The 14,061-nt window shown below is 41.3% G+C and overlaps 1 protein-coding gene across 1 annotated transcript; it reads left to right on the forward strand.

The window, feature by feature from the left end:
• Nucleotides 1-1,380: 1,380 nt before the first annotated feature.
• On the forward strand, nt 1,381-13,987 carry LOC136427613 (UDP-glucose 4-epimerase-like). Its single transcript, XM_066416596.1, has 11 exons — nt 1,381-1,458; nt 2,679-2,819; nt 3,583-3,680; nt 4,877-4,990; nt 5,484-5,660; nt 6,366-6,479; nt 7,294-7,360; nt 8,272-8,357; nt 9,505-9,582; nt 10,429-10,543; nt 11,876-13,987. The coding sequence occupies exons 2-11, from the start codon at nt 2,696-2,698 to the stop codon at nt 11,929-11,931; spliced, it is 1,029 nt and encodes a 342-aa protein (XP_066272693.1). The 5' UTR covers nt 1,381-1,458; nt 2,679-2,695; the 3' UTR covers nt 11,932-13,987.
• The last annotated feature ends 74 nt before the right edge of the window (nt 13,988-14,061 follow it).

Raw genomic sequence — 14,061 nt, forward strand, 5'->3', positions numbered from 1 at the left:
CTCGCAAATGATTGCACACGAACATAAGAACAACACGACCGGTCGCCAGATAGGCGGCGGGTCAACGACCGATAGGTCGTAATAGCTGCTGACTTAACAGCGGGATCAAATGTCTTGTCCAACTTGTAAGGGTGTATTCGTCTCAAGTATCTCGGTCGATTACTCACTGAACCACGCGTCAGAAACGTCTCCAAGCAGATGTAACGTTACGTATTATTTGTCCGTGTGTGGTGATTTAAGGAATTGTGGTAGGTCACAATATATCCACAGAAAACACATGTATGTTGGAGGGAAAGTTGACAAACTTACATAAAGAACGAACGGCAAGGTTCTTCAATGGCCACTTTTCAAAGTAGCACAACCACACGTTTAAATCATCATGTCACAAAACGCCCTGGCGGCCAGCCGAATATTGACCATCTTCAGAGTCCCCAGAAATCGATTCTCAGTTCGGTCAGCCATGTCAAGTTTACACTTTTGAGACGTAAGAGTCACAGAGAGTTAACATCTGAACCTTTGTATTTGCTCTACTAGTGCATTGCAGCATTCGGTGCAACCGTGACGTGCGTGACATTTCGCCTCACAGCGGGTCAACGGTCGTTGTATCGTAGCCTGGTCTGGGCCAAGTTTCTTAGTGTTTTATTTTATTCTATTTTGTTGTTGTCTTTTTTGCCATGAAGGTTGTTTGTTATTCTTTAAAACATATCACCCTCACCACAGCAAACATCCTCATCGTGCAGTGGACTGCTGTTGAAAGGCACGATTCATTCTAATGAACAATATATGATCTTCTCATGAATAAACAAAGCTTCAAACCAGACGGTTCGAACCATAGCCTGTATTACACAAGCTCTCGGCCGGAGGTTACTGCCCCCGGCCGGAGGTTACTGCCCCCCACCCAAGTGGGGGGCAGTAACCTCCGGCCGAGAGCTTGTGTAATACAGGCTAGTTCGAACCAATATCGGCTTCAAGCCGAGAACAGGTGGTTTTAGTCTCTTGGAAACCACCGATTGGCTCTTACTTACCCGAACATTTATTTGTAAAGGAAATTAACGTGATCAACGTGATATGATATTTCTATCATGGAGGTTATCATCATAAAACTTTATCATTGTTTTTATGTAACGCTAACGTTAACGTTTGATCAGGAAAAATAGTTATCTGCCGTTTTAGTGAGAGCAGAAAGTTATCCTAAAGGCCAGGGTAAAAATCGACCTTCTTTTCCACTGGAACATCACAATGTATGGTCCATGTTAAGATATTTTCAACTGAAGCTTGTAAGATTTAACCGTTTCCTCGTCTGTACCATACAGAATGAGCGGCTGTCTGAATGTGCTGCTACTTGTTTCGCGGAATCCGCCATTCCCAAATCGGATGCTAGTTTCTGTCCTATATGACGTGGCAGTCAGCTGGCTGGCGGGAGACCGGTTACCTGTGGTGTTCTGTAAACTGTGCCAGGTGAGAATGTAAGGTTATACAGGGACAGTTCAGTACAGGGGTGGTTTTAATAGCTTTTCTTACAATCAGACAATTCTGACACTTGATTTGACTAACAGAAATTACCAAACGGCATGACTTTCGTGAAAGTTCAACCTTAAGTTAAAAGTTAACGTCTTAAATTTATGTTAACGTTACACCCCTTCCGAAGAAATTTATGATCATGTACGTTACTCGGTAGGCCCACCAAATCAATACCCTTAAAGGTACTTATCGTAGTATCTCAACGATCTAAACAAGAAAACAAAGTGGCTGTATTCGATCAGTTTTTTACCTAATATAAAAATAAAACCTTGCTGTCTTGTGTATAGCACAGCAAGTAAAAGTAAGCCCTGCAATAGCCGTGGCGACTCTTTAATCGGGTATATTTTGCTGTATGTCTAAAGACTCTTTTGTGAGGGTAATGTAAAAGAGTCTTTAGACATACAGCAAAATATACCCGATTAAAGAGTCGCCACGGCTAGCCCTGCAACAGTCGCCACGACTACCTAGGTACTTTTAAAGCTCCAGGCAACACAGAGATAAGAAAAAGCTTTAATGTCAAACTGAAAAACGAACATTCTATATTTGTCTGCATTCAGTACTAATGTGTAGCTTTGTCTTCCTTACAGTTTTCTGTCAATTATCTTTCGTATACAGGTAACAAAAGATAATGTTGTAAATCCTTAATGTACAAACCTTTATTATCATCACAGTAACGTAGGAATGCAGGTGAATTTTGATTGATTGGAGCTATTGTTGTGCATCACTATTTGCTAGAAGCTTGAACTTTCCTCCTTGGCAACTTTTCAGTTCCTGATCATGAGCCAAAAACTTCACTATGTTCCAGCTCTAGATTCTTGATATTTCTAACATTAGTTTCCTAGGCACAATTGCGGTGTCCCTGTGGTGTAGTGGTCTGCGCTTCTGTTACTTACCACATCTGGTTCTAATTACTTGGAACCAGAAGGCCCGAGTTCAACTCCCGGGTAGGACACCTCTGGACAAGAGGCGCATTGAGTCATACCAAAGACTTTATAAAAATGGTTATGAAACAGTATGGAAGTTAAACACACTCCACTGCTGCAGTGATTGCACCACAGTGTGGCCCAGGGCTATGAAACGGGGATGGGCACCGCCCTACACTCCTTATGGTGTGGGAGGATTTTAACTATAACTGAATATATATATCTTCTCCATAGATCCAGAAGTAAAGAAGATGCCGGGGAAGCAGGTGTTGGTGACTGGAGGTGCGGGGTACATCGGGAGCCACACGGTGGTGGAGATGGTCACAGCTGGGTTCTCACCTGTTGTCATGGACAACCTGTCTAACGCATGTCCAGGTACTTATCCAACGTTAGTATGAAATCATGGCATCGTGTGGCACAATCGGTAGGGTGTTTCGCCCAGAACCGAGAGGTCCCGGGTTCGAAACCCCGAATTGCCCCGATGTTGTGCCCTTGGGAAAGGCACTTTACACGACTTTCTTCACTCCACCCGTAAATGGGTACCTGGCTTTGGTTGGGGAAGGTCGTATTGAGGTCACCTGCTGGCGCCGAATGGCAGCCGCCTAGACCCTTGCGACAGTTCCACAAAGTGCAAGTGTAGAGCAAATATGTATCTGTTGTGTATTATGTGATTGTAAACCCTGCAGCAATTCAGCACTAGCTGCCATTGCACGGGTAATTTCTGATTAACAAACCATTATCATTATTATATATGAAGTATGAGAGCTCATGCTGATAGGCTCAAGAAAATATGAATGGCATAGTCTGAAGGACTTATACTGTCCCATATATTTAATTGGAAGGACTTTGAAACATGTTACTAGTATACGTATTCACATGCTTTTCACAAGCTATATTATTATCAGTTATAATTGTGGAAGGTGATAGACTTACATAAAGAATGAAATAGAAAACACAAGGATTTTTTTCTTTGTTTGTAAAGTTTGTGCAGGCTTGACATCAAGTAACAAGATGACAGAAGATTTTAGGTGTTATTTTTAGAAAACTTAATATGTATGTAAAGTAACTATGATCTTACCACAGGTAGCTGTTAACTGGTATTTGTCAAGTATCAACAAATTTTGTTTTTGTCTTTCAGAGAGTTTGAAAAGGGTAGAAGCAATAACAGGGACAAGCATTCCATTCTACAGTGCAGACCTCCTGGACAAACCAGCTTTACAGGCCATCTTTGATAAGGTTGTTTACTCAGTTGTAACCGTACCACTTCACTTAGGTTTAAAGGAGTCCTAAACTCCAGAAGGCGGTGTTATTTTCCACTAGATTATGTATCAATCAATACATAATCAGCCAACTTTTTACAGAATTCTGCTTGTGATGAATTACACAAGGTGTGTTTTTTTAAACAATATGATACTCACTAAGCCCATGCAGACCCTTCCCATGTATTCCCTATGCGTAAACAGACATCCTTAGTCGTGAATATTTTTTTTGCATAAATGAGGGGGGATGAGCACTATAAGAAGGCCAATTGTTGATGAGATATCAAAGAACACATAGCAAGAGGAGTTTTTCTTAACCCCCTGACATTCATTTTGTAATCAAACTTTTGTCAGGCCTTGTCAGGCACATTGTATTAAGTCATAGGCTGAGATTGTTTAATTTAATTAATTAGAAAATAGAGGGTCACCTGGGGAATTTAGTAGAATACTCTTTACTGCTTTTTGATGCGCATTGGACTAGTGGGTACTTAATCGTATACTGTAATAAGTATTCATTTTTACTTTCTAAAATTATAATCTATTGGAAAAAAACTGCCCCCTCTGGAATTTAGGACTCCTTTAACCCACCTTTTGGGGTGTTTGGTTCCCAAATGTACCTCCACAAGGGGTTTGCACAATTCTTGAAACAAATTCTCCAGCAAAACATACATTTGAAACAAAGCAGCGAATAGAACAGTCTCCTGGGCTTCGAACCCACGCCGAAGCCGGGCAGCCAAGTGACACCGCCAAGGCCCGGGTTCGATTCCCGGTGTGGAAACCAGTGAAACAAAGAAGCAAGTAGAACAGTCTCCTGGCCCCCAGGATTCGAACCCACGCTGAAACCTGGCAGCCGGGTCACAGGCGTCACGCCTTAACCACTAGGCTAAAAGGTCTAGACCAGTTAGACTGGTCAGTTGGAGGCGCTTGAACCTCACTGTTACACTTTCAATGATGAATGTAAGGTTACCACATCTCTGGGAATAGACACCTTTGAAAATCGTGGAGCTAGGGGTGACAGTAACGCTGTTCTTTGCTATGTGTTTGAATACGGTAAAAATGTACATAAGGACAGTGTAACATTGCATACAGACAACATTGACTACAGCTGTATAACTTCAGGACTGATGTTGTTCATTGGAAGATAAACACGATTTCTTTTATTATTTTTTACAGCATGACATTGAGGCTGTAGTGCACTTTGCAGGACTGAAGGCAGTGGGAGAATCTGTCGCTAAACCGCTTAGCTACTACAAGGTCAACGTCGGAGGCACCACTAATCTGCTGGAGGTGAGGACATCCTCAATGTTTTCTTGTCATTTTTCTTGTTGTGCTGACAGAAAGATGCTTTCCGCCTTGTAGTTAGAACCTGGAATAAATATAGCCTGGGTGCCAGCCTTTCTAGCTTCCGTCCGCTACCCTAGCTCCGCTGCGCTACCCAAGCTCCGCTGCCGGCCAGGAGCGGAGCTTGGGTAACGTATGGAAGCTAAAAAGGCTGGCACTCAGGCTAGAATGAATATCCTTTGAAAAAGAAGACTTTAATGTAGGGCTCTCTCCAGCATAAGTTTTTTTTTCCTGTCCCACTCATGGTTTGGGAGCCCATGTTGTTGATTTTCGTTGTTAAATCTCTTGTTTTAAGTCATGAAAGTACATTTTCATCAATTTCAGACATTTGGATGGATGACATTTTTCCCCATCCCATTACAAGCAAATTTCTGTCCTGGGACGGAGGGACAGGTCCTGGAGACAGCCCTGATTTGATGGCAAACGTTTTTGTTTTTAGGTGATGCTGGAGAAGGGGGTATACAACTTTGTATTCTCCAGCTCAGCAACGGTGTACGGAGAACCACAGTTCCTGCCGATCACAGAGAGTCACCCCGCAGGAGCATGTATCAACCCCTATGGCAGGTCCAAGTATGTTATTGAGGAGATTCTGAAGGACTTGTCCATTGCTGAAAAGGTGAGAATTGCAGTTATAGGAAACCACAGGACTGACGAATTTGATCAACATTCTTTTTTGATGCCTTCAATTATTCTGAAGAAATTTTGTGGCCAAATTCTGGCTTTTTTCATGCTTAACTTGTGTCTTTAAAGGCACCCAGAGCATTTTATGACGCCTGAAAACTGGAAATATTCTAGTTGCTGTAATCTTTATGAAATTGACATTTAATGCCACTGTTTACCACATTTGCGTGCGGATTTCTTATCAAAAGTGCTCAAAAGCGGCACAAGAATAAGCTACATGGTGATCTTTTAGTTTCATGCGCCTTGTGTAAATAGACCGATACCATGGCCTCGCCCACCTCCGTCAAAACGAAGAAATGCAAAATTAAAACATAAAAATAAAAATATTTGACGGACATGCATTCACTCTCTCATTGGTCGAACCGCTATTAAATTGTGATGGAGAGTCAGGGGCTTGGATTTTCTATCAGTTCTGACCACACAAAGACATCGTATCTTTGCTCCTTTAATGTCGATATGTAATGGTATAGTGTAATTGAAACTTAACTGTATAGGAATGACTAGGAATTGGAGTTTTTTTATTCAAGTTTAAAATGCTCTGGATGCCTTTAATACAGGTGTGATGACTCACAACAGCTCACAACAGCTGATGTTAGTATTTCTTTTGAATTTTCTTTTAAATATTCCCTGTAACATTCAGAACCTGAAGGTTGTCCTGCTGAGGTACTTTAACCCCATCGGAGCTCACAAGTCTGGCACCATCGGGGAGGATCCCAGTGGCATTCCCAACAACCTGCTGCCATATGTATCACAGGTGAGACAAAAAACAAAGGAATGGTCCTTAAGGCGTCGTGTGGCGCAAGTGGTAGAGCGTGCAGCTGTCAAACAATGGGACCCGGGATCTAATCTGTCTGTATCTGTATCTGTATCTATATAGCCGGTATAACCGCCATCAGGCGTAACACACCAGCTTCGCAGGCACGCGGCGCGGCAGCAGCTGGTCATATTACACCGAACGGTCTGTTACACCTAGTCTTTGCATATCTGACTGCAACCGTTCTTTAAAGCTACTTAGTGATGAAGCTCCTACAGTAATCCCGGGTTGTGCCCTTGGGAAAGGCACTTAACACGACTTTCCTCACTTCACTCAGGTGTAAATGAGTACCTAGCTCATCCATGCCAGGGTTAGGGATGTCCCTCGGATAGGATGTTAAATGGAGGTCCCGTGTTTGGGGAGAGCCACACCCCGCGCACTTTAAAGAACCCACCACACCTTTTGAAAAAGAGTAGGGGCATGCGATGGTCCAAATCTTACAGTCTGGTCTGGGTTGACATCTTGAAAAGGTGATAGTCACCTGTTATGTTAAGGCACGCGCCAAGGCCAAGAGCCGTTCTTCCCGTGCGGGTCTCCACAAATCTGAATAGAATAGAAAAATAAAATTCATAATCTTTCGAACATGGATATGTGATCATTAACCGGTTGGAAATGCAACAATCAAAATCATGTTCTTAATGAACTTGAGAATTAAGACAGCTCACTCAGGTCAAAGAGTTTTACATGTTGAAGATGCAAATTGTTTTGGTGCAGCGCTCCGTTTGACAAAAGGACATATTTTCCTGTTTTCCAGGTGGCAGTGGGGCGTCGACCTGAGCTAAGTGTCTATGGGTCTGACTACGACACAGTGGATGGCACAGGTTTGTCGTGTTTCCAAGGAGATATACAATTAGATATGTCACCAATGATGACCCATATCAATGTAATATTTTGGTTCACATTTAGAATATCTTCCAATCATGTATGCAAACTCCTGAGGTACATGTGGATTGTGTTCCCATTGTACTGTAGGTTAAAGGGCATAAGACACCAATGACATCAACATCAAGAATTTCCTGAAATTACATAAAACATAATACTATTGTTTAATAACATAGAAATTTTCACAAAATATTCACACTTCGGATGTTATTGAACATCGAACCATCAAAAGTTCATACCTCCAGCTTTTGATTCTTCCCACCAGGTAATTACATTAATTGGTAACTGCCCAGTCATGACGTCACAATGAACGTGGCAGCCGATTTGGAATTTTGCACTGTGGCTTGGAAAGAACGTTATTTTTGCAAGCAAACAAAATAAATATTGTTGTGTCCTTTAATTGAATGTTATCACCATAATTAAGCACTGTTTGCTCATCAAATAATGTTTTTCGCAAGCCGTGGTGAAAGGTTCCGAACCGGCTGCCGTGTTCATTGTGACGTCAAGACCCAGGGCATTAGTCATTGATTAATGTAATCACCTGGTGAGAAGATCAGATAAGAATAAAGAGTTGGATCCATGGAAGTATGGTTTCTGATGGTTCAATATTAGATAACATCAGAAGGGTGTGCATTTGTTTTAAACGTTTATATTCCTTGAATGATGCTACTCCTATTTCAGATAATAAGAAAATGTTGTATTTTGGTGTCTTATGCCCTTTAACAATGCTAGGTACTGCTTTACATGTAGGTATGGTATTCTGCATTTTTCAGGTATTTCAAGAAAGAAGGCTCAAAGTAGAATGTCCCTTCATGTTCAAAGCTCATAGCTACCGTTATCTTTACCTCAGGTGTCCGAGATTATGTACATGTGGTAGACCTGGCTCTGGGGCACATCGCTGCACTGAAGAAACTTAACGACATCTCTGGATGCAAGGTGATGAAGATGACAATTTGTTTCACGTAGCGTGCGTAGTCCAGTGGTTAGCGATCTTGCCTCTGGAACTAGAAGCCCCGGGTTCGATTCCGGCTGTGTTGCTCACCCAACGTGCACGCTATCAGAAAGGGCCGCAGTCCTTAGACGGGACATTAAGCCGTGGTCCACTGTTCATCGTGCTTGTGGAAAAGAGCTAGGGGAATTTCCCCGGTACGATGAACCTGTAAATACTGTACATAGCGTCTGTCTTCTCTGTCACGACCAGTGGAAGATTAGCTCATCTGTGCATTGAGTTCATTTGAGCTAAACTGGTTCGAGATCACTTTCCTTTCCTTTCACAAATATAGAGGGTATCCTTGAAATACCTACATGGCAAAATGAACATTACTAGTATATTATGTACTATCATTCTTGATTTGTTAATAGTAACTTAATTTTAGCTACTTTAACCTTCACTAGTCAACCGCTAAGATTTCATAATTGCAAATATTTGATCACTGACATTTGAGACAGTGATGTTTGTGCCCAAAAATTAAATGCCGTGAACTACTCCCTTTTCTAAAGCCACTGAAATTACCAACCGCAATATCAAATGGATTTACAGTAAATTTCAGTGTCATTTTGTACCTTACAATTTAGCTGTAACAATATTTCCAACTCAGTATTGCTGTAGTAAATGTTGTTGTCAGATAAGCTAACTATCCTTGGTATCATAGTTCAGTTGCACATTTCAGAACAAAATGACAATGTCTACAGGAACACAAGAGACCCAGCTATGTGTCATCACCTGTGGTGCAACACTAGATAGACTGGGACAAAAGGGAAAGTGCTAGATCAGGACTCCGACTGTTTTTCTAGAGGTGTTCGGGAGGCGATCCAAATCTGCAGACAATGCAGTACCTTGAACAGGGACAGGGGGCGTCACTATCTCAAGCCTGTATATGACTGTCTCTTGTCTCTTGTCACGTGATTATCAACATCACGTCACGTGACAAGAGAACTCCAAGACGAGATCTGACCTTATTACCGGGTTGAAGAAGAGACAGATAAATTCGTCTCGAAAGCTCCCCAGAGCAATCTTTTTTATGTTGTGTGTAATGATTAAATGTTTGTCAAAAATGACAATGTTGTTTGAAACTGTTTTCAGATCTACAACCTGGGTACTGGCACGGGATACTCAGTGTTGCAGGTGGTGGAAGCATTTGAGAAAGCAAGTGGGAAAAAAGTGAGTGTGTCCACATAACATAAGTGTCCTTATATCTCAACTGTAAAATGAATAAGTCTTAGAGCATTTTGTTCGATCACTACTATCATCACCAAAAGCAGTATCAAGTCTGAAGGAAAAGTTCCACATGCGATCAGGTTTAATTCACCTAAGGCCACACCAATTTGATTTCTTGGTTAACGGAATTTCCGATTTTTATCGTATTCTGTCCAGTAGTAAAGTTTAAATTGTACCACTCTATTTGGTGCACACAATTTCAGGGAGTGAACAGGGTCAGGTGCAAGTTTTCACCCTAGCCTTAATTCTTTTTTAATGATGTCCTTGTGCTAAAATTTGAAAAAAAAAAATTCAATACCCCCGTAGGAAGGCCTGGTGGAGGCTTCATGAATAGTGCTGCGTACCAAAACGTAACATCAGGTACAGGTACAGGTACCAGTACAAAGGTACAGGTATGGACCTGTACCTGAACAATTTGAAAAATTAAATGTGTTTTTCTGAACTTTTTCAATGACTGTTTTCAACTTGTCAGTATCTTTATTCAAAGAACATAGCTAGGTTTCCTACAGCCAAACTCCCTTGGCCTTGCTGTCAAAACTCCCTTCCTGCCTGAATGATCTGTTGCATATTAGTAACGCTGTTCCAAGGTGTCACTTTGGTCACGTTTGGTGTTGTATGAGGCCATGAGGTTAGGAGATCAGTCACAAAATAAGCATTTGTACTTTGTGTAAATCTATTTCGGTACAGTACCGGTACTTGATGATCCGGTATTTTGGACCTGTACCTAATCCATTTCTACGGTACAGTACCGGTACACAGTACCCGATTGGCTACTGTTATGTTTTACAGGTTCCATACAAGATTGTTGACCGGCGTGCGGGAGACTCTGCCTCCGTGTACGCAGACGCCTCGCTGGCGGAAAAGGAGCTGGGCTGGAAGGCAGAACGTGGTCTCACAGAAATGTGTAAGTCACAAAACTCAAGGAAAACTCAACCTTACATTTGTAGTAGCCTGATTGAATTGCACTATTAGCGGGCACCCAACACCGGACAGCGCGGTTTGCGTTACACAGACTATATATCTATTTATTCAGATTTACCACATTTGTGGAAGGATTAACATAACAGGTGACTATCACCTTTTCAAGATGTCAACCCAGACCAGACTGTAAGGTTTGGACCATCGCACACCGGGGCATGCCCCTACTCTTTTTCGAAAGGTGTGGTGGGTTCTTTAACATGTGCAGGGTGTGGCTCTCCCCAAACACGGGACCGCCATTTAACATCCTATATGTACCTGTAACAGCATTTCTAGACTGGGCCAGGCAGATGGATAGCCTGAGTGTCATCCTTAAGTTAGTTCCAATGAAGAACCAACGTGAAAGGAAAGCCTAGAACTAATAAGGATGACACTAGCAGATGGATGGCGGGCCATTTAACTTTAAAAAAATCTATTTCTTATCAGGGCTGTCTCCAGGACCCGTCCCTCCGTCGGAAATTTGCTTGTTGGGACGGAAAAAATTGTCATTTATTTATTCAGATTTACCACATTTGTGGAAGGATTAACATAACAGGTGACTATCATCTTTTCAAGATGTCAACCCAGACCAGACTGTAAGGTTTGGACCATCGCACACCGGGGCATGCCCCTACTCTTTTTCGAAAGGTGTAGTGGGTTCTTTAACGTGCATGGGGTGTGGCTCTCCCCAGACACGGGACCGCCATTTAACGTCCTATGCTATATATGTACCTGTAACCTAGCATTTCTAGACTGGGTCAGGCAGATGGATAGCCTGAGTGTCATCCTAGTTTGCTCCAATGAAGGACCAACATGAAAGGAAAGCCTAGAACTAACTAGGAGGACACTCAGGCTAGCAGATGGATCTATTTCTTATCAGGGCTGTTTCCAGAACCTGTCCCTCCGTCCCAGGACGGAAATTTGCTTGTTGGGACGGAGAAAAATGTCACCCTGTCCGTCCCAAAATCTGAACTTTATGACATGAAATTGATGAATATGTATCTTCGTAAGCTTAATATGATGAATTTAACAAGGAAAATTCAACACAATGGCTCCTAAACAATGAGTGGGATGGAAAAGTTTTAAAAGCTGGAAACGGCCCTGTTTCTTATTCATTTTTGAGAATGGAATACATATATGGAAATGCATGGCATACACACATAGATGATAAAATGACATGCACCGACACAAAACTGTAGGCATCATGTAAGATGTAAAGCCTTAGATTTATGGTGTGACTATGTTATATCTGAAATGTTGTTCTACTGTTGTTCCACAGGTGAAGACTGCTGGAGGTGGCAGTCCCAGAATCCCCAGGGCTTCAAGAAGGACTAGTCACAAGTGAACATCTTCCACATTCCAGTTGCCTTTTAGTATATTACATGGAACTGATTGCTAGTGCTTGTAACCAGTGTAATAGAGTATTTAATGAATATATTGGGATATATGGGAATTTTCTTTCTAAATACTGTCATTACTGGTGTAACAAAAGACATTCAAAAACCCTTGTTGCCTCTTCAGGTTTAAAGGCATCCAGAGCATTTATGAGGCTTGGAACTTGAACAAAAAAATTCCAATTTCTAGTCATTCCTACACATAGTAAGTTTCAATAACACGATACCATTACATATTGACATTAAAGGAGCAAAGATACGATGCCGTTGTGTGGTGAGAACTGATAGAAACTCCAAGCGCAAGTAGACTGATCCTGACTGCCCATCACAATTAGCGGTTCGCCCAATGAGAGAGACTGCATGTCCGTCAAATAGTTGCATTTTTATGTTTTAATTTTGCATTTCTACGTTTTGACGGGGTAGGCGGGGCTATGGTATTGGTCTATTTACACTAGGCCCGTGAAACTAAAAGATCACCATGTAGTTTATTTTTGTGCCATTTTTTATTAGAAATCCGCACGCAAATGTGGTAAACAGTGGCATTAAATGTCAATTTCATAAAGATTACAGCAACTAGAATATTTCCAGTTTTCAAGCCTCATGAAATGCTCTGGGTGCCTTTAAATACCAACTTCATTGTTTTTATCAACTTCTTCACCAAGATCAGGTGTATTAGTTAGTCCAGTGTGGCCTTGCTGTTTTACCATTTTGTGTCTGTTTTGAAAGGCATTAATAATAGACTCTCTGCGAATCTAACTCAGGAATAAATGACGTTAGTCTGTAATTATATAACTTTGATAGTAGATGACTGTAGATTAATCTTCCATCCAATGACATGTACTAGTTAAAATCACATTCAAAGATTAGCTTAGATCTGATGAGGTATTGGCAGATGATATATATGTCTCAAATGTTCAGAAATACTAACAATAAGGTGGGAAATGCAAACACATTCTGATTGGACAGCAAGTGCTTTATTGTACCATAATGTTGATAATCCTTGGGTGGCTTCTTCCCAAGTCAAAGTGGCAAAATGTTAACTGGTTAAACGGACCAATCAAAAAGGCAAACAATTTGACCAACAAAGGCAATCCATTTATTGTTGCATTATTATCAGTTGTACATGAATCAATGACACTGTACCTTTAAATTTGTGCAATTGATTGTACTGGATTGTGAATATTTGAATTTACTATTGCAATGTTGGACCAATAGTTGCAAGCTATCGTATGACCGTACCACCTAATGGTTTGATGGCAGCGTATTTGCTCCTTCTTGAAATTACCACTGTGCCTTCTAAAAGTATTGAATAGCACTTTATTTTGCACTATGCAATATGATAAAACATTAAAAAGTCTCAGAAAAAGACACTTATCTTTGAAGCTGAAAAAGAGTACAAAATTGGATGATTTGATGCAGGTCATGAAAGCTTAACAAATGTTAAAGCCTGATCTGTAGTAACAATTGTGTTCAGGCACAAAAAGTTTTCCTTTGATAGACGAACAATTAATTTTACATTCCATGACAGAACTATAGGGTCTGTGGGTGACGGTTAACAAGACCAAATGATTATATTGGTGCTGTCTAATTTGCAGGGGCTTAGGTGTGATAGCCTCCTTCGCAGACTTCCTAGGCGGTGATATATTTGGGGGAGGGGGGTGACGCGACTTCTTATAGAAAGGCGGTCGTCCCTTGGCGACATAACTCCCTCGGCAGCGAAACTCCCTTGCCGGCATTAGAGAACCTTCGCCCGTGTAAGAAATCGCGTCACCACCGAACATTTACGCCGTTGTTCTAGGAAGTCTGCGAAGGAGTGACAAGTTGTGTTAGGTATGGGAAGGTGGTGTTACATCAAACAACTTTTTATCAGATGATTAACATAGATACAGAAGTAGCAATTCTACTCGTTATCTATTTTAAGGATGCAGTTAAGTGTGTCAAATTCTTGATCAAAATGTGCTTAGTTTTTTAAAGTAATAAAGTGCTCATAGCAATTGCTTACTTTGTTTTCACTGGCTGTTTGAATGGGCAATGGGACAAATAGCTACATTATTTTGTAAAAGAAAGTTAG

This window comes from Branchiostoma lanceolatum, chromosome 2, assembly GCF_035083965.1.
Source record: "Branchiostoma lanceolatum isolate klBraLanc5 chromosome 2, klBraLanc5.hap2, whole genome shotgun sequence".
In the NCBI taxonomy this organism is placed as follows: domain Eukaryota; kingdom Metazoa; phylum Chordata; class Leptocardii; order Amphioxiformes; family Branchiostomatidae; genus Branchiostoma; species Branchiostoma lanceolatum.

Excerpts from the sequence above, each read along its gene's own strand:
- LOC136427613 (XM_066416596.1), top strand. The coding sequence starts at position 2,696 with ATGCCGGGGAAGCAGGTGTTGGTGACTGGAGGTGCGGGGTACATCGGG. Across the intron at positions 3,681-4,876 it reads TACAGGCCATCTTTGATAAG|CATGACATTGAGGCTGTAGT; the intron begins GTTGTTTACTCA and ends TATTTTTTACAG. Across the intron at positions 5,661-6,365 it reads ACTTGTCCATTGCTGAAAAG|AACCTGAAGGTTGTCCTGCT; the intron begins GTGAGAATTGCA and ends TGTAACATTCAG.